This window comes from Podarcis gaigeae (assembly GCF_964106915.1).
Source record: "Podarcis gaigeae genome assembly, chromosome: 4".
NCBI classification, from domain to species: Eukaryota; Metazoa; Chordata; class Lepidosauria; order Squamata; family Lacertidae; genus Podarcis; species Podarcis gaigeae.
Genome location: NC_139677.1, coordinates 78,540,788 through 78,568,198, shown reverse-complemented (window position 1 = coordinate 78,568,198; position 27,411 = coordinate 78,540,788). Strand labels below are relative to the sequence as shown.

The 27,411-nt window shown below is 44.9% G+C and overlaps 1 protein-coding gene across 3 annotated transcripts; it reads left to right on the top strand.

Moving 5' to 3' along the window:
- Positions 1–1,159: 1,159 nt before the first annotated feature.
- B4GALT4 (beta-1,4-galactosyltransferase 4) lies at positions 1,160–26,707 on the top strand. 3 transcript variants are annotated; one of them, XM_083737161.1, is made up of 9 exons: positions 1,160–1,458; positions 6,326–6,506; positions 6,604–6,723; positions 11,245–11,714; positions 13,173–13,405; positions 16,377–16,564; positions 17,568–17,690; positions 25,373–25,477; positions 25,968–26,707. In XM_083737161.1, exons 4-9 carry the CDS (start codon positions 11,444–11,446, stop codon positions 26,107–26,109), a joined length of 1,062 nt encoding a protein of 353 aa, XP_083593287.1. In that variant the 5' UTR covers positions 1,160–1,458; positions 6,326–6,506; positions 6,604–6,723; positions 11,245–11,443; the 3' UTR covers positions 26,110–26,707. The 3 variants fall into 3 exon arrangements, with proteins under 3 accessions (XP_083593287.1, XP_083593288.1, XP_083593286.1); XM_083737162.1 differs by having other exon boundaries at positions 6,604–6,752; XM_083737160.1 differs by lacking the exon at positions 6,604–6,723.
- The last annotated feature ends 704 nt before the right edge of the window (positions 26,708–27,411 follow it).

Genomic DNA, 27,411 nt, shown 5'->3' with positions numbered 1-27,411 from the left:
TTTCCACCCCTTTCCCACCAGTGCACTGGGTTTTTCCTTTCTCTTATACTCACGCGTCTTCTATGATGATCCCAGGATGAATAAGCCGGCTGGATCCCTCTTTGCTCCCCGGCTGAACTCCTGGGGCTTTTGATTACCGCCCGAAAGATGGCCGGGGGTCCAAAGGATCTTCCCAGGCAAAATGGCCTGGTGCCGGCTGAAGATTTCGGGGCCCCCGGTCAGCAACGCGGGAGAACCGCATGCCCCACGTTGGGCAGCCAACTGTTACGGCAAAAATCTGGGTGCGAGGCTGCTCTGCCACCCAGCTCATCGGACTAAGTCCGTGGATCCCTGCGGAGGAAAATGAGCTCAGCCGGAGACAGGAGCAAACTGCAGAAGATCCAAGTTTATTGCGCAACAGGTTCAAGGCGAGATTGAACCGTGAGAAAGGGGTGACATGAGTTTTTGAAACTCCCTCCATGTCCCAGAATACAGTGCAAAACACGTCATGAATACATTAAAGAGAGGTTTGGTTACACAGATTACATCATGAATATATTAAAGGGAGGTTGGGTTACACAGATTAACATATGGAGGAGGGAGGGGGGAATATGCAGAGCTACACCGGATTAACATAAGGAGGAGGGAGGGGGGAATATGCAGAGCTGGAGATATGCACAGATAAACACTTCCTGGGGATGAGAAAACAATAGTCCCAAATATGCATAGTCTGCCACCTGACATTGTCTGGAGGAAAGGCTGATCAGAGCAATTTGAAAGGATTAGGGTCTTGACACCTTGCTTGAGGGATTATGCTGGACAGGGGAGGTGTGATGGAGTCCTAGAGTAATTGAGCAAACTGGCACGCTGATTTTCTATGAATTTTATAGATTTTAGTCCCTTTTGACATTGACAATTGGAATAAATGGATATATTGTAGCGAAGAAGAAGGTAAAGAAGACATGCGCCCCCCCCCTTTCCGTATCACTATAAATTCTAAGCTTATGGGGTGCAATTTCAACACAGAGACAGAAGAGGAGCCCTTGAAAGGAGACGCCAAGCACGCTAACCAGGACGCACCGCTATTTGCGCGCGCGCGAGAAAGACGCCGGGCCTCGTTTCCAGGCAACTGTAGCGGGGGTGGGGTGGTGGAGTGGGCAAAGCTCCGTGACGCTCTATCTGCCGGGAGGAATCTCTCTATGGTCATCGGAGGCGGCCGTTCCGTCCGTGTCTCTGTGGTTGGCGGGGGATTCGGGTTGATACCCGAAGCCCCGTGTAACGGCCGGACCAGAGGCGCCCGGGCGGGCGGCGCGTGAGGGAGCCCCGTGGCGCCTCGGCCCGCTTCCCGCGTACCAGCTTCCCGCGTAGGAGCAGCGGCCTCTCCAGGGAGCGGGGAAGGGATGCTCTGGGGCTGCCTGAGCCCGTGGGCGCTTTCTCGGGCGTAAAACCCCCGCTGTGGTCGGCGGGCCTCCTCCGAAGGTAAATGGACAGCCGGAGCCCCCTAGGCGCGGCGGGACTTGCCTGTGAGGAGACCGGCGGCGGCGTGGCGGGGCAGCGGGTTTATGGGCGCACCGCTCCGTCGAAATGTCCGGGGTTTGGGGGGGTGGGTGGCGAGTAAGACTAGGCACCTTGGGGCATAAGTAGCGCAGCCTGGCGCTTTTCAAGCCGGAGGTGCGTAAAATGCGCGTCTCACAACACAAGTACAGTGGTACCTCAGGTCACAGACGCTTCAGGTTACAGATTCCACTAACCCAGAAATAGTGCTTCAGGTTGAGAACTTTGCTTCAGGATGAGAACAGAAATCGTGCTCCGGCGGCGCGGCGGCAGCAGGAGGCCCCAATAGCTAAAGTGGTACCTCAGGTTAAGAATAAGTTCAGGTTAAGTATGGACCTCCGGAACGAATTAAGTACTTAACCTGAGGTACCACTCCAGCACCGCTCCATGGGGACAGGAGAGGAATGGACTCTTGGCGTTTGGGAAGAGATCCTGGGTGGTATAGAAAACGCCCAGTGGAAACGAATATGTGTTTAATGCATTTTCTCTCTGTGTGTTTTAAAACAGAACTGTATAGAGCACATGGTTTTTTCTATTTCCTCTCAGTTCTCATAAAGCTCTGGCTGGGATAGTGCATGGACTTGGGTGGCTGTCAGGGGGAAATTCAAGGAATGTGCCTGGAATGCTGTCAATCTGTACACAAGGCCTCGGTTGATGGCTGACTCGAAAAGGGAGGCTTGTCTGGGAGGAGGCTGCCCGGAGTCCCATACAGCTGTTTGTCTCTGTTAGGTCTTTAAGGAGGCCATAGAGGTGTGTGAGCCGGATGACAACCATTTGAGGTAGGTTACGCTAGAGTGAGAGTGGATGATTTACCCCGGGCTACTCAGTGAGCTTTATATACGAAGGGGGATTTGAACCTGATCCTCTGGTCCTGGAATAGGGTACCCTTTTCAACTCAAGGATGTGTTTCCTTGTGGGCAACCTGAGGATTGCGTGCCCCTGGTGGGTAGGGCAGGGACCAAAGTAGGTGGGGCAGGGTATGCACCCTTGCCTTTGTACAGTTGGCTACAAGCTAGGCATGCAAAACTCAAGAGGTTTCTTACATGCACAACTCAGCATCCTCTGTTTGGACAAGCAAGAAGCATTATACTTTAAGGGCCCATTCTAGCTAGGCAAAAACACTCAAGGAAGAGCAGGGTCAGTGAGTGTTATGACCTTGGGAGACTTCCAAGGGCCATATGGAAAAGACTGGAGGGCTGCATCCGGCCCCTTGACCTAAGTTTTCTCAGCACTGCACCCAGCTGGCTGGATGATCCTTTTACTCCAAAGGTCGCTCAGCTGCACTGTTACGTGCTATTAAGAACTATGTGTTAAAACAGTTTACATTGGATGATTAATCTCATTTTTTGTTGACATTTGCAGAAATACACTTGAGCTTAACTTCTATAAAGCATAATTACTTTTATTAGTAAATATAATTCCAACATTTGATACTTTACAGATTACATTCTAGGGACAACGGCCATAATCCCCAATCACTGATTTATTTACACTTAGCAGCTGTGGCCTTTTCTCCCTCCTTTCCCCCTTTCCTCTTTCCTCTATTAGTTGCTTTCATTTTCACTTGAAAAGATCACCATTACATTGCCAATGTAATTCTCCTTAGGTAAGTTTGCAGTCCTGTTTCGAATAACAGACTCTTGTTTAAAGACCAGTGGTCTAGAAGAATACAACTGAACATTTCATTTATTACCCAAAAACTACGATGCAAGATTTGTAACAGAATTTCCGATAGATAGGGAGAAATGGAACATTTGTGGAAATGCATTTTTCAGAAGAAAGAGTAGAATTTCATGTACTGTATGCTGTTTCAATAAAAAAAGCCTTTAGCCAAGAGGTATAAACTTTTTTGTGGCCTGAAGTCATTTTACCAGGGTTAATTTGTTAGGACAAGTGTTATAGACAAACAACACTGGTAAGCATGTTGTCCCCCTATGACTACACAACATGTGAGGATTACTTAGACAAGAATACAGAGGCATATGCATTCTCACAATGCTTCCATTCCTTCCTCATCAACATTGAATACAACAGAGCAAAGCCTCAGTTTCCCCTTCCAGTCAGTGAAGAGCACCCTGGGGAGACAGGGAGAGTTATTCCTATCTCTCACTTCCTCCTGCAAGTTCCTTTTAGGGGCCAAATCATACTTCGTTTTAATCATGCTTTTTTAAAAGTGCACCTAATGTTGCTGTTTCTTTATTTTGAAGAATAAAAAGAAGCCTTGGGTTTTGGGGCAATATGAATTGAGCTCACAACAGAGCCTGTCACACTGGTTTCCCACAAAAAAACCCTCCCCCCCCCCCCGCTGCTGTTTGCTCTCAAAGATACTAAGCCAGTTTGACACAACTGAAGTGTGCTTTGCTTTGGCAGAAGGAGTGTGCAGTTTGAATTGTGCTCCTCTACCTGAAAATTATCTGGAGCAAAGTCCTGGTCATTTTCTTTAGTAACCCTAGTCTTTGAAGTTGGCAGCAGGGCCAAAAGTGGGCAGTGGCTACAAGGCAAAGTTGCAAGCAGTGAAAATGAAAGGAAGAGAGGGCTCTTTAGGGTTGCTGCTACTAACCTTGCCTTATAGCCCCACCATGTGCATCATTATGTGGCAGCACCAGGGAATGCACCAGGATTAGGATCACAGCTGTTGTACATCAAATGAGTGCTGACAGTGCCTCAACAGACAGGAGACGGAAGTTTAGAGCTTGCTATTTAATTTGCTGCCTCTCCCACCCCAGCATGGGTCTTTTTATTGCTCCCTTTTATTGCTGAAACCTAATGAGTGTTTGTGCACAGGAGTTGCTGCACCTCTTTTAATTGAACCAACTTCTAATTAATTTTCTGGATGCAATCATCACCTGAGGAAATGATTTGTCTCGATATGTGTGGCTGACTTTTTCTTTGGTTTTGCTAATAGAAACTGCCTTGCTCTCTGGCATCTGCAAGGTACGCTGCTTTTTCTCACCAGGGCAGCAGTTCCAAAAGATAGTGCAAGATTCCCAGAATGAGTTGGATCCTTCGCTTTCAAACTCCCAGCAGCAAGATATTTATATACTCAGAAAGTTGCTTTATCACATTTGAAGTTAATATTAGTAATTGCTCTAAGTGTTGGAACCAAGCCAGAAAAATTTAATGATGCCCGAAGCCGCACATAAATGAATAGAATATGCTTGGATTACAATTAACCAGCCTCATTGATTTCAATGGAGCAAGAACAGATTACTTTTCCTAAATTAAGGTCACTGTCTAAGCACCTACCAGCTGGAAGCTGTAGGAGGACAAAGGAAGGTTACATTGTCCGCTTGACACTTACCATCTAGAGTCTGTTGTCTTATCTGGCATAGGGAATTTCAGTAATTATGCCTAGTGTACAGGAGAAGGCAGCAGAAAAAGTGTTTCTTTTCCTTTATAGACTGGCAAACAGATAATAAAACTAGAGTTTATTACTGCTTGTCAGAGGACATCTGAAATTCTAGATTTCCTAAGCACGAAGGGGGAGGAAATGTTTCCTAGGATATTGTTTAGATTGAAACAAGAATGACTTTTAATTGTTAAATGGCTATAAAGTGATTTTTGGGGGGTGAATGAACCAAATTAAACAAGACAGATGCTAGTAATGCAGCTGCATTGTGGTGCTCAGATCACATATAAACTCAAGTGTTAACCTGGTTAAAGCCTGGTTGAAATTCTGCTATGTATTCACTTGAATCCTCAGGTTTCATTTCCAGACCAGATTATACAAACTGTTTGTTACAAACATTTTGGACTTCCTGGGCAACTTGCTTCTTACATAACTGTTGAATTTGGGAGCACTTTGGCTTCTAAAACTCCTTAGCAGGGTTTGGAACATGTAAGTGAAGAAGCAAAGTGCAGGGTAAGGAGGGTGGGAAGCTGCTATTCCTATGCTGGGGTGGCATCAATTGAGCTCAGAGTAGACCTATTGAAATTAATGGACCTTAGTCATGTTGATTAATTTCATTGTGTCTACTAAGTAAAATTTAGTTGATTCCCACTCTGGTCTTTATATGTTGTTTCCCTTTTCATGTTGTTTATAGACCAGAAACGTAGGAAGCTGACCTTATTCTGAGTCAGACCACTGGTTCATTGAGTTCTGTATTGTCCACTCCCTGACTAGCAGCTGCCCTTCATGGTTTAAGGCAGGGAGCCTTCTTACCCCTTCTTGAAGACACCGGGGATTGTACTTTGGGCCGTCTGCATTCAAAGCACATGTCTGACTACTGTTATAGAAAAACCAGCTCTTCTCCAAACTGGTTTTATTTATTATTAACCCAGGAGCTATTCTGTGTGGGTGGCATATATGGTACATTTAACTCACAAAGAAATTGGTGGTATATCTTGAAGCTGGGACAGCTCACTTGGTAGAGCATGAGACTCCTACCCTCAGGGTTGTGGGTTCAAGCCTCACATTGGGCAAAATGACCTCAGGGTCATGAACATTGGGCAAAAGATTCCTGCATTGCAAGGGGTTGGGCTAGATGACCCTCATGACCCCTTCCAGCTCTACAATTCTGTGATCTATGACTTCCTACAAAGGCAGAAAAACTTGCAGGGCAGAAATAAATCTGGGCTTGTATGTTTTGGCAACCGATTTTGTCAGGCCACTTTTGCAGAGGCATCTGTGAGTGTTTCCCTGCTCCAGCTCTCCAGAATTTCCCTGATGTGGCTTCTTTTCACATCTTGCTAGAAAGAAAAGAGAAGTGGTGGGAGGAATTAAATGTCTCGGAAGGGGTGAGGGAGTGGCTTTCTAACAGGGGAAGGCTGAAACTGTTGACTTTTGTTTCAGTGGCTCCTGCAGTTTTGAGCAGACTCCTCCTGAATCCCTGAGAGGCAACAGAGGTTCCTTTATGGTGTGGGGTTTCAGGTCTGAAAAGTGCCCTGCCACTTGGCACTGGAGCCCTCGTAGCTGCGATAAGGACAAAACAGCTTCACCGCAGCAGGAAGAGGAGCAGTGGTGGCAGGATCAAGTAAGTCTAAGGGGCTCGCTTTCTCTTGGCTCAAACAGCAGGAAGGAAATGGGAGCGAGTGGATGAGTTGCATCTTTGACTCCAGTCTCTGTTGCAGGCTGAATGGACCAGGCTAAATGGGAGCTTGATCACATTTACTCCAGTGGAAGGATTTGCAGCGTAGAGAGCAAGAAGGACAGCTGAAGCCATATTAGAAATGATGAAAGTCGGGAAAGGGGTGAATTTAAAAGCATTCATTGAACTCAGGTCTTAGTTCTTTCAGTTTCAGGTTATCTCTTGTCGGTATTTTCAGCTGACCTTGCCTTCAGGGTTTTTTTTTAGGTAGAAGTGTATCTGCCTGCAAGTGTAAGGAATGCAAATGAACTTAGTGTGTGCTTTCCAGCCTTTTCTGATGTTCTTCTAAAATTTCTTTTGGAAGCATAGGAAGCTGCTTTATACTAAGTCAGACTCTTAGTCCATCTAGCTCCCTAGTGAACTGACTGGCAGCTTCTCTCCAGTCCTACCTGGAGATGCTGGGGATTAAACCTAAAGCAGATTAAAATAAGAACATCTGAAAGTGGGGTGGGTATGGAATAATTAAAAAAAACACATACAGATAATTGCAATAAAAACAGCATGGCCCAGTCAGTACAGTCATACCTCATGTTGCATCCACTTCAGGTTACGTGTTTTTGTGTTGTGTCCCACGGCAACCCGGAAGTACCGGAACGGGTTACTTCCGGGTTTTGCCGCATGCACAGAAGCGATAAATCGCGCCGTGCGCAGATGTGGCACTTCATGCTTGTGTCAGTTCCGTGTTATGGATGGGCCTCTGGAACGGATCCCGTCCGTAACATGAGGTTCCACTGTATCTTATTTTGTGCTTGCACCACATGTCTTTCTGTATGGGATATCCTAATAGAGAAGCGGGGAACCCAAGGCTTGGGTGCTTCTTTGTCTGGCCCTTGGGACATTCCCCAGGCTGCACTCTCACTGGCCTTGCCCTGCTCTCTCCTTGAGTGCCTGGGTGGACGTGTGTGTGCACGTAGAAAGCTCTGAATTTTTCTTTTGCTGGAATTTAGCCTTCTGTACAAATCTGAGAGTCACATCTGTTGCCCCATCCCCTTTTTTGCCACCCAGCTCTGACATATGGCATCCAGAAGGTTGCCTGCAAGAGTATGCAGCCCCTGGACTGAAAAACTGTTCCCCTCTCCCGCTTTATACATTTATTTATGCAGTGTCTTTGTGTCTGTGGTTTTCAAATGCTTAAAATGGGTCATTAGTTACTGGGGAGAAAAACACAGGTCATTTCCATTCAATGGCATATATCCACACCAAGTCAATACAGAACCTTGCAGTCTCCTATTTGCAGCCATTTCCTCAATACACAAAGACACCATTGCTATATATAATTGTGAATAAATAAAGGAGCATTACTGCCAAAGCTGCAGTCCATAGTTGATACTGGAAAACAACAAAACACGTCAGATAATATATCCTATACTTGCATTGTAGCTACACCATGTCCTGAGGTCTCACGATCACAGTGCCTTTTCGCCATATTGCTTATTTTGAATGTGTATTAACATTATTATTTATTATCTGCCCTTCACCCTAAGGTATCATGGTGGATTACAACAATTTAAAAATACATTAAAAATGGTTAAACAAAAACATACATACAATTACAAGAAAAAAATTACAAAACATAGTGAACCCTGAAACTACACATCTCGAGAGTTGTTGGTATGGGAAAAAGCCCTTTTTGTCATCTTTCCTTGTATATTCCACTTGCTTAGTTAGTTGCAGGTTTGTTGCAAAGCATTATTTGCTTAGAGGGCAGGTGCGAATTATAATTTGCTGGTTTTAGAGCTTGCCACAAACTAGTAACTTTAACAAGTGGAAACAAGATACTGCATGTGAGAAACTGTCCATGCAATGGCTTAATTCTTGTGCTTTTTTATTTTTCTATCCCTGTTGCATATTTAATCACTTTCTACAACTTTTTTAAAATTTCTGCTTAGTTGATATTGCACTTTTTAACCCCAATGTATTTATCCCCTTATTTTTCCTGCATCAGTTGTTTGGCACATAGCATTGCAAAGATGCATTCCTCAAAATCACGTACCTTGCCTATCTACCAGCCATCAGATCATATATTCAGAGTACATGCTTCAGCCTCCCTACTTCCTTTTTGCATAGCTGTTTGCTGAGCTGAGACTGAAATGCCATGCTTGAACTTGCAGATTGAACAATATGTGTGTATGTATGTGTGTGTTTAGCATTTAATGAGCTTATTTTTAACCCATCTGCATTGCATTTCTCCTACTGTTGTGTTAATAATGTACTTGCAGGTAGAGGAACCATTGGTGACTTGCCCTATTCTAATGCTGCCTTGTCATCTTAGGATGATATGGCTGATGAGGAGAAGCCGGGGGGGAGGGGATTTTTAAGCCTGCTTTCAAATGTATATGAAAATAGGAGTCCACATGTGTTTTGGTTCCATGGGATGAGTCTAGCTTCCCTTTACCTTCCCTTTCCTATGTATGATTGTTTAAACGTGCAATAATATTGTGCCCAATTTTTCTATTTAGGCTTAAAAACTACTCCGGGGAGATGTGAGTGAGTTTTGTGCCGCAGGTGTTCAGCCAATAAGCACTCTTTCATCTTTTCTTTTTCAAGCTGAGATAACTTGTTCCCCCTGGGCTGGATCCCCAGCAAGAAAACTGTCCACCTGACAACTATTTATTTTAAATCATAGTATGCCACCTTTCACCAAAACGATTACAAGTTGGTTTACCTGCTACTTCCCCTCCCCAAACTAAAAATAAGTTGCCCACCACAGGAGTATATATCCTGTTTTTATGTACTACAACTCCCATCGTTCCTGAACATTAGCTGTGATGGAGCCAGTAGACCAAAATATCTGGAGGGCACCAAGATAGGGAAGACTGCTGTAAACTCTACCTGACCCAGAGTGCTTTTTTTGAATCAACCAAGAAAAGGGGAGTTCATACATTTATTGAACAGCTTGTAACTTGTGACCACTTCAGGCAAAAAGATGCCTGCATTGGAGGAGGTTGAATTAGATGATCCTTGTGGTCCCTTCCAACTCTGCAATTCTATGATTCCAGGTTCTTAGGTAATTCATGTTTCTTGAGCAGCATTTATAGTAATTGGTTGCTATAACATTTGTTCTCAACTAAATAGACTCTGTTCTCATTGGAGGCATAATCCAAAATCTCCACTCATGCTGTAGCACCCTGCTTGTGGTTAACGCTTAGCTGGAATGAAATATATTCAACGCAGCAATAGAGAAATTAAAATAATAATATTTGTCAGACAAATAAATGATAGGCACAGTGGTATATGGTTACCAAAGCTCTGCCCCTTCCAGCCCTGATGGTCAGCACTTATATTTCCTCAGCCCAGCCCCCTTGCTCCTCCTTTGGCTGCCTCTGTCCAATCAGCCTGGTTGAAATTCCTATTGGCTGTTTGCTAGAACCAATCATAAAAGATACACCCATTTCCTATTACCTTTTATGGGAGACAAAGAGCTATATTTCCTTCTATCCATAAATGGCAGACAAGTAGCCATATATCTTACATTTGCCTCGACAAGGCACCTTAATTACCAGATCACCTTTTGCCCCTGTTGCCCCTGCATTCCAAAACAAATGGCTCGTGGTATTAAATTCTATCTAAACAGAGATCTTGGGTTCACATTCTCACACACCATCAATTAAATAAGAATCTAACATAAGAATCTAACATTTCTTACTTTCTAAATCCTTTGCCTAGTTACATTAAGCCAACAAATCTCATACATAACATAGATAGCTTTTTAGAAGAAAAGGCCTTTGCAAAATAAAAAGGAACTCAGTAAAAAACAGCTTCAAAAGAAGCCTCTTCGGTTTACACCCCCCTTTCCCAGCCAGCTGCTTTTCCCATTAGCTCTTCCCAAAATTTATTGCCCTTTAACTCTCTCAGTATACCTTAAACCTTAGGAAAATATGGCTAGAGTCTGATGGGAGGCACATGGTATTGTTTTCTGTTAAACAATAAATCTTACTATTTACCAACTCTTAATTAGTGTTTTTGCAGCTTGATTGTATTCTGTAATATGTAGGGTCAGTGTAACATTTGCTCCCAGCCTGTAATTCCCTTTTACAACTTTGAGAAACTTGTCTCCTGCTACTGCTATAAATCGGGGGGGGGGGGGGGCTTGTTCAGGAGAGCAGGAAGATAAACAACTGCCAAAGTACTTAGCCAGCTGGTTTCTGCCTGGCATGAAACATACAAACATTTGCAAATATATCTTTAAGCTCGTTTTAAAATACAGGCCTTGATCAGGTGCCTCAATGCAGCCCACATGCCCTCTTGCCCCACAGAATATAGGAACACAGGAAGCTTCCTTATACCAGGTGACTCTCCACCTACCCTAGTTGTCTATCTAGCAGCTGTCCAGGCTGTAAGGTAGAGGGGTCTTTCCTACTCTATTCATCCTCTCTTGCCAGGGATCTTCTGCATGCAAAAATACGCTCTGTCACTGAGCTATGGTTTCTTCAAACTGCTTCCTTAACACTTGGGAAATTAAGATTTTATCTGTGTATGAAGCTTACAATTTTGGAGCTTGTTTTATTACAGAGGGAAGAAGAAAACCCCACTTTCCCCCAGCCTGTGTATTTTGCACAGTGCTTCTGTTTAAAGGTTGGAGGGGTGATGGCATAGAATGACCTTTTCGTCTCTCTCTGAACAGGTCGACTCTTGTAATGCCTGCCTTCCGCTTATTGTTCAGCTAGAAAGACATGAGTTCAAAAGTCAGAGGAGACTTGTCAGAATGCGGCGTCACAGAACTCCTTGTTTCGTCTTGACTTTCCTGCTCTCCTCAAAGTGCACTGTGACAAGGAGACGTCAAGGACAGTGTCGAGGGAGCAGCGTATAAACCAGGCAAGGCCATGGGCTTGAGCTATGCCAGCCTTCACGTGTCCTACAAGCTCAAGCTGCTCATTCTATTCACCTTGTGTGTCTTATTGGTGGGCTGGGCCACTTCCACTTACTTAGTGGATGCCGTGCATGAAACTCCAAGAGCAAAAAGCATTGTGGGGAGTTTCCGAAAACCAACCACTATCACAGAGGAGCGAACGGAAAATCCAGACAAGAGCACCATGCCTACTGTGAAACTGCCCATAATGAGGCCCCCGTGTCCCTCTCTGTCTCCGTATCTGCGTAAGTTGATCCATGTCTTCCAATCTCAGTCTTAAAGCAAGACTTCATGGACTTGGGGGCTTTAGCTAAGAAGTCAAAGAGGGGAGGATTCCCTCCCCCCCCCAAAAAAAAATCCTTAAGGCATCGGGGGGGGGGAGAGACTTCAGGCTTGTGTGCCTAATCAGGCCTGCCAGGCCTCCCCATTGGACCTGCAAGGCTGATTTGACCAAGCCACATCCACCTGCCATACCCCAATGTTATACAAGGTGTTGGGAGTGAGGCAGGTAAAGTTGCAGCTGTGCCAAAAAGGAGATTGCGTCTGTGGAGCCCTGTGTATAGTGCTCTGTGTGGTTCTTGCAAGCCACCAATGATCAGGTGATTGGTAGAGCTAGCAGGGAGCTGTCCATTAGGCTTTGAAGCCCCAACTATCAACAGATTGTCAGGGCTTCAAAGAGCTGTGAAGGGCTCTCTGCAAACACCAATGATCAGCTGATTGTCAGGGCTTGCAGGCCTCATGGGATGAAAACAGGTCAACTGGTGTCATTGTGATGTCAGGTGACTGACAGGTGGGCAGTCCCTCCCACCTTTCACATTTGGCCCACAGTAGGTGGCGGAGATAGGGATCCAGCCTGCTGTCCAGATCCAGTTCCTATCCCTGTCTTAAGGAGAATTTGTCATTTGCACATAGATGAGAAAACACTTGTAGCTTGTAAAAATCAGCATTCTGTTTTCCTCTTGGTGTTACATTTCTCCGTCTGACATATCTTCTAGTACTATTCAAAAACATGATTCATATGTCACAGTTCTGTGGCTGAATCCTATGCCAACAAATATTAGAATTCCATGGAGATCCTTTGAGAAATTTCCATTTATGTGCTGAAACTTGTGAGATGGCAGCCAACAGTGCTAATGTGAGCATCTCCTCCATAATCGAGGCACCCCACATAATTCCACTATTCAGATATTGCTGGACCAAGTGGAAAAGCTATTCCTGTACCACACCAATAATGTATGAGTCTGATCTTGATAACAGGGATGGTGAACTTGTGGTCGTCTTACCTTCCACTGCTTTACAATTTTTGCAGAGTTCCCTTCATGGTTTGCAATTACTAGTTCCCAGTTTTGGGGTTATGTTTCTAGCCTGCTCTTAGGATTATGGTACAGAGTCAAAGGTAGGAGCCCCCAGGAACCTCTGGATGGAAGGCCTAATTGACAGCTGACCACACTGAGGAAGAATATTGCTTGCCCACCCCCAATCATCCTCCCCTTTCCCCTTAGGTAACTTAAAGAGTAGCTTACTGGCCAAATCTAGCTGCTTACAAAAGATTTTAGTGTATAGTTCCAAGTTTAAAAAACAAAGCATCAAATAAACCTCCTCAGTCTCCGAAATGGCTTCGCAGATTCCTAAGCATTTAAGTTAATTTGCAGCTGTGTTTATAGTTTACAAAGATGAGACTGAAGTCATGCCTTTTCCCATAGGAGGCCCTAGCAAGCTTTTCTTTAAGGCATCTCTCACGCTGGAGGAGGTGCAGAAAGAGAATCCTCGAGTGTCAAAGGGACGCCATCGCCCAGAAGGCTGCTTAGCTCAGCAACGTGTCGCAATATTGATTCCACATCGCAACCGAGAGAAGCACCTGTTGTACCTGCTGGAGCACCTTCACCCATTTCTGCAGCGGCAGCAGCTGGACTATGCCATTTATATCATCCACCAGGTGGGTCCATACAAAACATCTGCAGCTAGAGACGAGGGGTGAATCCAAACTATCCTGCCCTGTGGTTGTGTCTAGAGGTCTTTTGACTGTTGTGTCTGTTTGTGCAATTGGGGATCAGAACACTGCTTCAGGCACATTCCACATTGTTTCCCTCAGTCCTGATACAAATCCATATCAGTGTGTTACCAGCGGTTAGGAGTCCCCATGTGCACCGGTGCTGATGAGTTTCGTCTTCTGCTGCAAGAGCTTAAAGCAGATCAGATGAATTAAGCGGAGCGGGTGGCAAATTAACTTTATGCACTGTTGGTAGAGCATTGTTCTCAAAGCTGCCAGGCTTGAGAAATGTGTCTTGCTCAAATAATTGCCTGTTTGTGTCCTGGGGCTTGGCTCGCATTTTCGTATGTGCCTGACTTCCTTCGGCTATGCTTGGTGAAGTTCCCTTGCACTCACTGCTTTAGAGGTGGTGTTTTTTGTAAAGAATAAAATGTTCTTTGGCCTTCTTCTTCCCTTGAGTGCAAAATGTGGCAGCATCTATAGCAATAGAGACACATATTCTTGGCTCACGCTTTATGTTTCATAAGTCAGTCTCCTATTAATAAATAATACGTTATCTAGTCAATTTTTTATTTTTTAAAAAAGGATTACAGTGGAAACTGGAGGTGGTACATCTGGGTCTCTTGCCCTCCAGAGCTGCTTTACCTATCCATTATTTTATTGGCTGCTCCTGTTCCTAGGCTTGTAAGCTACATGGATCAAGATGGAGTCAGAGGGGGTATAATTCAGCCACATCGCTGTAGCAAGCAGGTTTGGGTCTGGTCAGGGCTTGGATAGGAGGCTTGGGAATCCCATGTCCACCACCTTGAGTTCCATGATGGATGTAATACTCTTAAGTAGACCAAATTGACATTGGTTTGATGCTCTTTTGTACACAATTACATTCTGGCTTAGTGGAAACCGAAATGAGGAATGTGATAACCATTTCCAAATCTCCTGGAATAATACAAATTATTGGGGCTAGGGGATGAGAGTTCCTTTCCTTAAACTGCACCAGTCTTCTGCTCAGAAGTAATATTTGCCCATGTATTCGTCATCTAATCAGGCGATGTGGGCTAAATTTTTAGATAAGCTCTCCTGGCAGAACACTGAAGTATGTTGCAAGTGTTGTACACTTGGCTAGAACTTCTTTCTTAAGGGCCGACTTTCCACTTTCCACTGAATTTCTACACAGTGATCCTGGCATCTCCATGTAGGCCTAAGGAAGACCCTTGTTTGAAGCTGTGAAGAGCTGCTTCCAAGTTATTGTAGGCCTGGACTGGGGAACCTCTGGCCTGGGGGACAAACGTGGCCCTCCAGGCCTCTCTCTATGACCCTCAGACCTCTACCCAGGTCTGTCCCAGCTTTTCATTTCATTTTTACTGAGGCATTATGTTTTGCCTTTGGCCCTGCCCCTACTGACACCTGGCCCTTGGAAGGCTGCCCAGGAACAAATGTGGCTCTTGAGTTCAAAGATTCCTTTCCCCTGATGGAGACAATACTGAGCTAGGTGGACCACCTGTCCTTTTGCAGCACCTGCGTTTTGCCTGAAGCTGCCTGGAATCTCAAGTTCAGTGCTGAAGTGACAACTTGCTTCATCTTGGCAGTCTCAGTCTAATTTAAAACAAAAGCAGCTAATAGTATGGCATTAATATTCATTTGTCAATACTTGGTTTTTATAAAACAAGCTCTGTATGAAAGAGAAAAGAGAAGCTCTTTTTTCCTTTTAAGAAGGCTTTTCATCTTTTATTCATTTCCTGTTTGCCTAGTGAATTCTATTCCGGAAGAGTTCTGAATGCTTTTGTGAGTGTCTCTGTTCTCCATAAGAAAGTATACACATCCTTGCCATTGTAACAGGCTTTAGGTTGCTGAAGGAGTTTCTCTCAATTTCAAAAGAGAGAAGGAAAATATGTATTTTTTATATATGTTTGTAGAAGAGCAAAGGTAAAGGGACCCCTGACCATTAGGTCCAGTTGTGACTGACTCTGGGGTTGCGGCGCTCATCTCACTTTATTGGCCGAGGGAGCCGGCGTACAGCTTCCGGGTCATGTGGCCAGCATGACTAAGCCGCTTCTGGCGAACCAGAGCAGCGCACGGAAATGCCGTTTACCTTCCCGCCGGAGCGGTACCTATTTATCTACTTGCACTTTGACGTGCTTTCGAACTGCTAGGTTGGCAGGAGAACATGCATGATACATACGAACTTTAGAATGCAAAATATAAGTTTGAGGCTGCAATCCTAATTATTCTTACTAGTGAATAAGCCCCATTGAACACAGTGGGACTTAGGAAAGGAGTCCATACCCATGTATTTTAAAACTTAAGATGCAAACTGAATGCCATATGTTTAAATTATCATACCTCTGTTGTAATCAATGACCATAGGTTGTGGAGATCTTTCCCAGCAACTTAACAATTCTGTTATAAGGTAAACAAGTAAAACTACAAGAACAAAAAATAAAATTTCCAATTTAGCCCAAGACCTAGGTAAAAACAACCACATGGCATTTGAATAGATTAAGCAGCCAGTGGTCTTAGCAATAGTTCGGATGGAATAGCTACTGATTGAGGCAGTTCTAGGAGGGGAGCAGCCAAACGGTAGCTGGTCTTAGCCAAGTTAATGGAGGGCACCTTTGTTGCCCTGTGTTCTCCTTTACAGGCAGCCAGGAAGGGTGGCTGCTGATGGGATGAGAGACACTGTACATGCAAGACGAGTTGTTTGCAGCTAGAGCTGGATTGGGTTCAAAACACACACACGTTTTTATTCATTTATAATATTTCCATTACGTTTTCTCTCAGCCCCACACCTACTTTTATGGTACAGTTTCTGTGAGCCAGGAAAGGATACTGTAAACGTGTGATCAGGAGAGCATCCTGATAGGAAGTTTACTTAGTTGTAACAGGTCTGACGTAAATTGCTTCCTTTTCTTGTTTGCAGGCTGGCAGTGCCAAGTTTAACAGAGCAAAACTGCTGAATGTGGGATACTTGGAGGCCCTGAAGGAAGAGAACTGGGATTGTTTCATATTCCATGACGTGGACTTGGTACCAGAGAATGACTTCAACATTTACATGTGTGGCAGTCAGCCAAAGCACTTGGTAGTGGGTAGAAACAGCACAGGCTACAGGTAGGAGCTAGAAGAGAGAACTTGCATCTTCTGAAGAAGTGTTGATTTGCATGCCCTTTCATAGTGATACAAGTAGGGACACTAACAACGGGTGATAACCATTGCTTGAATTTTGCAAGCAGAATTGAAGCAGGCACCCTAGCCACCCATCCTATGTGTATGTGTGCATGCGCGTGCACACACACACTGCAACCCATCTTGGTCCCCATGAGAAAAAAGCTTGCCTTGGGAGAAGGTGGATGCAGTTTCTGGGAAGGTGAGAGAGACCTGGCATGACTCACTTTTTCCTCTGCATGTTTTTCTAAGCAGGGGGGTGGGCAACTCTGCTCTCTCTTGAGTGTAATCTGTAAGGGACCGCATGTCATCTGTGAGTGAACATGAAGCCAGAAGCAGGTGGGGCCAGATCAAAGTGTGGGTGGAACTACCCCATTCTCTTTCTGTGCCACCTCTCTTTTCCTCCGCAGTAGGCTGCTGGTGGATGGATGAGTTATTCTTACAGGTGGTATGAACTGAATGCTGGCAGAGGGCTTCAGAAATTAGACCAACAGCTACAAAAATTAGCCTTAGGGCTGCTTGTTGCCAGCCTGGGAGAAAGATGTGGAGTGCCTTTTATGTATATATGTACACAGCCTTACCCATCTTCAAGGAGCTTCCCCTACCAGTTGTCTTGTGCATTGTATTTTATATCTGTAGGGCTTTTCCCATTTCACAGAATGAAATGTCTGTGCATTGTATTTTATATCTGTAGGGCTTTTCCCATTTCACAGAATGAAATGTCTTTGAGTCAGATTTCATGCCATAGGTGAGCTAACACTGCTTGCTCAGGACATGGCAAGGCCCCTGAGAGCATATCTCTACACACACTTCATTATTAATTTTTTTGCTTCAGCAGATGGGTAACTGAACTTTTTTCTGGCTATAAAATAGTTTTTGATAAAGGCTATGTTTGGGTTTATGCCGCTTTCTGAAAAGACTTTTCTCCACCACTTCTTATGTGTTCTAGGTTGCGTTACCAAGGATACTTTGGGGGTGTAACTGCTCTAACAAGAGAGCAATTTTCCAAGGTGAACGGATTTTCTAACAACTACTGGGGCTGGGGAGCAGAGGATGATGACCTCCGCATCAGGTAATTGCACACCTAAGCAAAGTGGGTGGCGTAGACTGTGGGTGATTGGAGCTCCTTGGATATGACTCATACGTTGCTTAAAATGAATGCAGAAGGGGAAGAGAAGTGCTATGGGCGAATTGGAGATGAGAAGCTTGTGCAATATAAATAGCCTAAATAGGGATATGAAATCTTGACAGGAGTACAGACACTAGTTTGAATTGACTGCACTTAGATGAGATCATTACAGGGAGTTACTGGTTGACTAGTGACCAGAAACTGTCTGCTTGCTGGAAGGGTTGTAGCTCAGTGCTAGAGCATCGGTTTTGCATGCAGAAGGACCCAGGTTCAGTCTCCAGGTAGGGCTGGGAACAACTCCTGCCTGAAACCCTGGACAGCCACTGCCAGTCAGTGTAAACAATTCTGAGCTAGATGAGCCAATGGCATATGGCATTTTCGTATGCCCCTGTCTTTTGAATTGACCCCCTTGTACCTGTTATTTAAGGCCTTTCCTGACATGGGCAGCGGGAAAGAATCCTGCTTTCTCTTTATTACATGTATATGCTTAAGTACTAAAATTGGTGAGGACCACCCACCAAAGAAATATTGGAAGGAGGACTGTAAAATGGGCACAGCATTCAAAATGAGATGGGGGGAGGGCTCGTAATGCACTTTTGCTTCGAACACCAAAGCACCATCTAAGAAACATCTAGGTTGCTACCACAATTGATTTCCAGCTGGCAAAACACACCCGCAACAAACTGCATTATTGCCCTTGAAAAGCAGGTGCATCACAGCAACTAAGGACAAAGTGTGACTTGAGGGGACCCCCCCCCCCAGAAAACAAACCACCATTAACTCCAACCATAAGTTTGTTTTCTTGTGCTCACTATACGTGGCAAACTGTGCAGGTATTTTAAGAGTGCAGTGCTACCTTGGTAGTCGAAAGCCTTTGTTGTTGAACAAATTGGCTCCGGAACGCTCCAAACCCGGAAGTGAGTGTTCTGGTGTGAAAATGTTTTTCGGAAGCCAAATGTCTGACATGGCTTCTGTGGCTTATGATTGAGTGCTGGAAGCTCCTGCAGTCAATCGGAAGCTGCGCCTTGGTTTTTGGGCCATTCCGGAAGTCAAACAGACTCCCGGAATGGGTTAAGTTCGACAACCAAGGTACCACTGCATTTCAAATTTTTAACTTCTCGTGTAGAAATTTGAGAAACTTCTGGACATTGATAGCTTTGCATTGAGAGAGGTACAAATGTCTAGCATATCTGTTATGCTATGTTCCTGCTGCTGTTGCTAGAAAAAGCAATTTCTAACACATTGAAGCCACAGAAATGTGCAGTGTGTGGAATTAAAAAGAAAACAGCAATCATGGTAATATTAAAACATTAAGTCTCCTGTAAGATGTGTATCATAATCAAATTTCTCATAAGTCAGCATTTCTGAACTGCTGGCTCTCCTTGCTGTTGTTGGGGAGTCTTGCTTACCAGCTGCGTTGACAGTTTGATTGGCTTTTGGTTACAGGATCTGTTTATTGCTGCCTCAGAGAACTTGTCCTTTCTGTTTACCTTCCTCTCTGAATGTCAACAGAACTGCCATTTACAAGAAAATAAATACTGCAAGCTGATAAAAAGGAAAGATAGAAGCATTGTTCCTCTTGACTGAATGCTAAAAAGGGATGGGCTGGGATTGAGAGGCAGTCTTTTTCTGTAGATGACAGCAATTTCCAGTCCCAGCTGTGTTTATCTCTTGCAGGAAATACAGCAACGAGTCTTGTTGCACCTTAAAAACTAGCAAATTTATTATGGCATAAGCCTCTTAAAAACAACAACCAGAGTCTACTTCATCAGACACAATTGATTTAATTAACATGGCGGTACTTTATTTCCTTGACCATCTTCACAGTGCAGCATGTGCCTTATTGCATTAGTAATGCTGCTGAAATTTTGAAAATATGTCACTGATAGCGTTATTTTTCCCCAGAAGTCAACTTTGGCTCCTTTTGAAACTTTATTTATCAACTGGGTCCTGTAGGAAGGCATTTAGTTTCTTCTTTCTCGAAAACTATCAGTATCCTTGCATCTTGTGAACTAACTGTTTAAAAAAGGAGTTATTTTTCAACCATGTTAACTGATAATTTGATCCGGGGTCTCTCCATATCTCTGGCTTCTCTTTCTCCCTATACCCTTCACTGAAGTCTGTTTATTTGCCAGTGAAGGTTTTATCAATAAGTGCACGGATGCTGCACATGTCCAGCGCTATCAGTCAACATCAGCTACTTATTTTATGGTTCCAAGATGAAATAGCCTAAAGGAGTGGCTCTTAATTTTTTTATGATGATCTGCAGACCATCTTATTCCAGAGTCTAGATAAATTGTTGCTGCCAGCGTACGGTCCATGGTATATATACCCTTCCCCTGAGATGAGTACATCAAAGCCTGGAGGAGCTGAAATCCAGTGCTGGCAGCAATTTCTAGTCCCCCAGAACTCTGGTGGACATGGAGTAGGACCAACATGCAGCAACATCTGCAATTGCGTGGTCTGAGTAGCAGCTGTGCATTTCTGGGTGGGGCTCACCATGGGCAGAACTACATGTTACACAGGCATGCCAGCTCCTGGTGGCTTCTCCTCCCCCTCCTAAGGAAAAACAGAGTTGAGAGGAGAAGCTAAGGAACATGGAAGTGGTGTGTGCAATTGTGCTTCCTCCTCTGCACTCCCAATCCCTGCTGCACCATCTGCAGGGTCCTGCTTGAATTTCGTAAATGGATATAGTCTTGTCTAGAATTCTGCAAAGGGAAAAAATCAGCTGGGAAACAAAAAGTTGCTGGGGAAATGTGGTGGGCAGGCTTCTGTGCTCCTAATCTCCTCATCAGAAAACTGTTTTTCCTTGGTTGGGGGATTCCTATGTATTCTTGCATATAATTTGCAGTTTGTGGCAAGAGCAGTGGTTCCCAGTGTTGCAGGAAAAATCCGAGGGCTCCCTTGGACAAAACAAAGACACCAACCAGGATAACTTGGAGCAAAACAGCAGCCTGTAGGCTTGGCCTTTATTGAACTGTTGCAACAGGGTATTCCCCTCACGTGCAGGAGAGAGGAAAGACCCAGAAGAATAGTGTGCAAGGTCTTATAAAAACTTTTGAAATTCCCCTCCTCTAGGTCTAGCCCACCCCCAGAAACATCATGCATACATTACAGAAAGGAGGGGTTGTGGGAGGCATACATTACAGAAAGGAGGGGCCGAGGGAGGAGTTGGTGGTAACTTGAGTGTCTTGTCACCTGGCTGGTTCCTCCTTTCCCCCCTCCCCTTCCAGGAATTTCTAGGAGACAAAGGGGATTTTGCAGTTTCCTGCCCCCTGAGGGAAGATCTGATCAGTGTCCTTTGTTTGAATCCACTCCCATATGCAGGTTCTTTGTGATCTTGATTGTCTTCTGTCTGGGATCATCAGGGTTGGCATGGGCAGGGCTCCAGTGTATGTGCTGAGACAGTGAAGGGATTATGGCTGACCAGGACTAAGTCACCCCCCTTTGTTAGTTCTTGTCACATGGAGTAAAAATAAAAATGGAACAGTGCAAATCCAATGTATGGTTGACTTTCTATGAATTTATAACAGAAATGTGGTGTTATGAATTTATAACAGAAATGTGGCGTATGTAGTGTGTGAGTGTGAAGTTTATACAAACAGAATGATTGGGGTGGGGGGGTTCCTGCTACACCAGATAGCTAGTTACTGAGGATCCCCTATTTTTTAAAAGCCAAAGCCATGGACCCCCTACTTTTTTTGGGGGGGGGGAACCCTCTGGTGGTTACCTGTGCAAAGCATTTTTTTGAAGAAAATGTAGGTTAGCCCCTAGTAAGCAAAGGATTGTAGGTATACTAAAAACAGACCATGAAATTTGTGATATTGCCACAAATTGCCTATCCCCAGACAGTAGGAAAAACTTCTCCCCATTGCTCCACTACAACTGAATAAAATAAAAAAGCAATTGTGTCCCTAACGTGCAAGTGTTCTATTTGCAGAAGGCTTTTTTATATGAGAGACTATTCAAACATGCCATTCCTTACTTGTAATCTTAGCAAAAGTTTGCAGCATATGGTTCTGCTAACTGAGGGATCTTGCGCCTTAAAGACATAGGTGAAGGCTTGGTCAGGGCTTGATACAGTATTGGTGAAGACTAAATAGAAAACAGCTGGAATTTTGTAATGTTGGTAATAGTAGTAGTAGTAGCAATAGTAGTGATAATAATTTTTTATTATTTAGTCCTCCTGTGCCCAAGTTTCATCCCTGGCTTAAAGAGATTAATTAGTTAAATACAGTACTTATTTTGAGTGAGGTTTTTATTCTTGCTGTTTGCCTAATAGGAACAACCAACTTCTTAATTTATTAGGATTCTGCCGTACATCTGTTTCCTCCCACCCCCAAATGTAGCCACATAGCTTCCCACAGAAAACATGGAAACAACATCCACACAGGCTGCCTTTTGCGCTAAATAGGCCTGGGTGAGGGGCAGACCATGATGGTGGCTTCACTTTATTGCAAGCAAAACCACCACCGCTCTTGGCTTCCTCCAGCTGGCGTTGGTTGCAGAGGGACTCAGGAGTGGTGGTGGTTTCACCAGCGATATACTGCTGAGTGAATCCACTATCCCACTCTGCCCTCATACTGGCAGAGGGAGAAACAAGCTATATTGGAGAGGCGCGATACAGCTTATTCCTCCCTCTGCTTCTTAGCTGAGGGGTACATGGTTGCCGCTCCCTTCAGCCAAGCAGTTTACGGAGCCTCCAGCCCACTGCTGGCTCGTTCAGTTGGGGGGGGGCGGGAGACCTCTTCCACCCCCCAGTTGAGCAGTTCAACAAACCCCTGATGCTCCTCGGCTCGCATATGAGCCTGAGAGGCATCGGGACTCGCTCACTGTGTAGGACTGGGCCATGTATCTCAGCTGCTTCTTCCTTCCCAAAGTGGGAAGAGGCAGCCGAAATAAATTCCAGTCATGGTGATATGTCAGCGTATACTGGTATTTAGCTGCTGATATATCACAATGTTGAAAAGAGAGTATCGCCCAGCCCTAGCACTAAACTAAATCATCAGAGGGTGAGCTGTTGTGCTAACCATAGTGGCAAATTGCTTAGCTCAGAGGTTTTCAACCTATTTGAGTCCACGGCTCCCTTGACCAACTACATTCTTTCTGTGACTCCCCTTTGGGAAAACATTCTCTGAGCCTCAGAAGCCTAGTTAAGTCACCCTTTCCCCGAAGAGCCGGCAGCCCCTCACCCTTCCTGGTGAAGTGTTCCCTCTTCTCCCCTCTTCTTGGCATGCATTGCACACAGCAAGCACAAGAAAATGCAGCGCCTACCTGCCTGCCCAGCCTCCCACTTGCCTGTCCATTCCCATTCCCAAGCAAGGGCTTGGTGGACTGGCTGGCTGGGCTCCCTCACCTGCTTGCTTGCTTGCTTACTCGCTTACTCCAAGGCTGCCTCAGCTCCTGGAAACCAGCACCCCCTGGCCAGCCCCAGAGGCACCATTTACCTGGGGAGCTTATAGCCAGGGCTGCTGCCACAAACAGCCTTTGGGCAGCAGAGACGTGAGAGGGTATCAGAGGAGGGAGGGAAGAAAAGAGGGATGGAGGCCAGTGCTCCCTGCGGCACCCGTGACCATCATTTAAGGCACCCCAGGGTGCCACAGCACACTGGTTGAAAGCCACTGGCTTAGCTGTTTCCCTTGTTGGAATTCCAGATGAGACAAGAATCCCAAATGCATAAAGCAAGAAAACCCTACCTACAGGCAGTGGGATAGACCATAAAACCTGATAGTCGTTGAATGCAGATAGAAGTTTTTTTCAGTTAAAAAGAAGAGAGCAAGGGGAAGGGATCGCTTACATTTTTTAAAATGATAAGCATGTGAATCTACCCCGTGGAGCAAGCCATTTGCACTCTCTCTTCCCCTGGAAGAAACTGTATCAGAGGTTTTTGTCCAATCCCAGCTCACTTGCCATCCAGAAACTTTTTCACAAGTTTTTCCCCTGCCAGCAAGCAGGTGCTGGTCGTGAGCAGAGGCTGGATCATCCGTGGAAGACTTTTACTGTGCAATTAACAAGATAAGTGAGTCCATGGCAAGGGATCCCCTGGGTGTGTATCCCCTGGACCCCCAGCGATCCCCGGACCCCTAATTGGGAACCACTGGGCTAGAGAACGTCTGTACTCAAAAGACTGTCCTTGGTGCTGCTATCATCCATGAGTCCAATAGAGGGCAGCAGTTCCCTCTGTTATACTCTTACAAAATGAAGTCGGGTTATAAAGCAGAGTGGGAAAGGGTTTGGGTTTTTTTGTTTCGGTTTTTTTTTAAAAGAACTTCTTTTTGCTCAGTGCTATACTGACGTGCTGTTTTTTGAGTCTGTTAGTTACTAGTGATTAGTTAGGCCTTGTCCTTCAGCAAACTGCTTCTAATTGTAAAAAGCCTTCCGTGGATTTTGTCCCTTCAACGTGACTGCCTAGAATCCCTAAGCAAATGAAGTCTTGAGCTGTAATACCATCATTATTGGTTTTCTTTCACTGGTTGTTTTACAGCTCTGGGTATCTCTGTTTGGCACGTGCACTATAGGAAGTTAGGAAGCTATGTTATACCGAATTAAGCCACTGGTCTGTCTAGCTCAGTATTGTCTACACCAGGGGTCAGGAGCCCACCTCCCACAAAGACATTTTAAAGGCCATAGAATGTTAATCAGCCAAAGGCCTGGATATAGAAAAACCCTTTCACCTGGCAGCTAAAGATACAGTATGTAATTAATCTGCTATAAAGGTAAAGGTAAAGGTACCCCTGCCCGTACGGGCCAGTCTTGACAGACTCTGGGGTTGTGCGCCCATCTCACTCAAGAGGCCAGGGGCCAGCGCTGTCCGGAGACACTTCCGGGTCACGTGGCCAGCGTGACATCGCTGCTCTGGCAAGCCAGAGCCGCACACGGAAACGCCGTTTACCTTCCCGCTGGTAAGCGGTCCCTATTTATCTACTTGCACCCGGAGGTGCTTTCGAACTGCTAGGTTGGCAGGCGCTGGGACTGAGCAGCGGGAGCGCACCCCGCCGCAGGGATTCGAACCGCCGACCTTTCGATCGGCAAGTCCTAGGCGCTGAGGCTTTAACCCACAGCGCCACTGTCTCCTGCAATCTGCTATACTCAACAGCTAAGGTCAGGTGCAAGCTGCATTCCCCCCTCCCCCATGATCTCTTTCAGTACATGCCTTTGGGTGAAGTGGGGTTCTAACCGAATATGATGGTTTTTTAAATCAGCGGATGGACAACCTGGCTCACCCACAAGGAAATGGGATTAGGAAGAAGCGAACTAGCACTTGCTAGCCTTGATTCTCTTATTTGCACAGCCAGATTGGAAGCGCTAAATGAATTTAAAAGGCCCCAAAGTTTGCCCCACCCCATTGAGAGATATCTGAAAATTTGAGACGGTGCCCCACATTTTTAATAGCAGAGGTAACAGTTAAGGGTCTTCCATTACAGCTTGTACAAAAATGCACAGTGTGGCTGTCAGTTCAGTTGAAGTTGAAGCGCATTGATGCACTAGAGGGGGTGTGAGTCAGATGCCTATTGTTTTATAGTTTTTAGCTGGGGGAGGTTGGGAGGTTCTGATCATCATTCTCAAGCCTCATTCCCCCCCCCCCCCATGACATGCTTGCAAATCATTGCTATATTTGCATTTAGAGTTGAAATGCAGAAGATGAAGGTTATCCGGCCTTCTCCTCATGTGGCCAAATACACGATGATCTTCCACACGAGAGACCGAGGCAACGAAGCAAATCGACAGAGGTGAGTCAATGAGGTCATATTATGGTAGTAAAACTAGGTGGGTGGGAAATGGGGGAAAACGTGACTTACGGTCTAAGCCAGGGTGGCCATTATGGTGCCCACCAGAAGTTTTGGACTAAAATTTCCAACAGCTCCAGCCAGCATTTCCAATGGTCAGGGATGATGGGCATTGTCTCCTGCAACATCTACAGAGCACAACGTTGACTAACCCTGGTCTAAGCATAGTGTGGGCACAGTACCCCTATGAATGGATTGTGAAACACCAAGCCTGACAATATATCATATATAGAAGTTGTCCTTGCTCAGGTCTGTATTGCCTCTTAAAGTGCAGTTTGCATCTTCGGCCACTGGAACTTAAGATTCATCTGCTGTCAAAGTTTTACATAGCGTACCTGTCTCTAAAACAGAACCTTCATGACGTTTTAATTCATGCCCTCTTTTTTGTTCTCCCTCCACCCCACCCTACCCATTTTTATTTTTAATTATTCAGAATGAAACTCTTGCGTCAGGTATCTCAGGTGTGGAAAACAGACGGGCTAAACTCCTGCTCTTACAAGCTGCTCTCTGTGGAACACAACCCTTTGTACACCAACATCACAGTGGACTTTGGCACGCCGACCAAGATTTCATAACCATCTCTTGTGCCTAATGAACTGTATGGATAATGGAAGACAATTTCCAGGGCCGAGAGCAAGCACCTACCTTTTCGTTGGTGTTTTCCCAGAATCAAGTACATTACCGGGGGAAGAATAGGGTTCCCCCCGCACCCGATCTCTAGTAGCTTTGTTAGATGTTTCTTCCTGGACTTCAGGACAGTACTGGCCAGTTGGTGACTGCGGTTAACTTGAATAACTATGATCATGGTTTTTTCTTTGATTAAAAATATTAATTCCTTCCTCTGGAGGGAATTGACTTCCACTGCCTGAAAGCTATCTGTTTTGATAGCTGATGTTGAATCTCCACCATTTTAAAGTGGAAACAAGGATATAAGGACAATATTGCCATGCTTTTTCCAAGGTGCAAAGTTAAAGGGCTTCTTCATCCAGTGGGCAATTCTTTTTTAAATAGGATAGCCCTGTTGGAAATGGCTTTTTCTTCGGCCAATTGAACAAGCATTCATCATAACCTCTTGAGGTAAAGGTATCTGATGCCATCGTGTTAAGAATACCCACAGGGAGAATGAGGGAGATTTGAAAACTCGCAATAAAATATGGAGCATATTGAAAAGTATTCCATTGTCTTGGTGAAGCTTTCCAATTACATTGTCAGCTTAAGGGTGCGTGAGAAACCTTATTTAATTCTGCAGCTGGTTTGTAAAAATGTTTGTGGTGCCGTTGCCTAAGGACAGCAAGAGAATGCAGAGTGAGAGGTTGTGGAAGTAAATATTGAAGCTCCTCCATGCAGTTCCTCAAAGGCATAATGCACACATGTAAAATGGTCTGGAAACAACTGCTTGGGGGGCATGACAAAGTGGTTGTGTAGCTTCTAGGTGCATCTTCTAATGCATTTCAGACCACAGTACTAAAAGTAGAATATGTTTTCGGGGAGGGGGAGTGAAGTTTTAACAGTTCCTAGAAGGAAATGTTTTGCATTTTGAAGAAATTATACAACTGATATTTGCCCACTGATCCTGAGCGTTTTTCAATAAAATAGTTATTGGATTTGGGTGGGTGTTCAAAATGAAAGTGGGCTGTAATGCTTAGAATAGATACATCAAGTCATGACTAAGTCACATAGACTTCATTAGGCCTGCTCCTATGATTAAGCCTTTGTTGTTACAATTTCAAGTTGTCTGTCTGTAAATCGCTCGGTAGATACCATTTGTCACTTCTTTTAGTGGATATGCTTTCAGTTCCCCACAGTATGCAAGGCAGATACAGGCGACGACTGTCTGCGCATGCATGCATCACTGCAACCTGGAAGTGGTCAGAAAA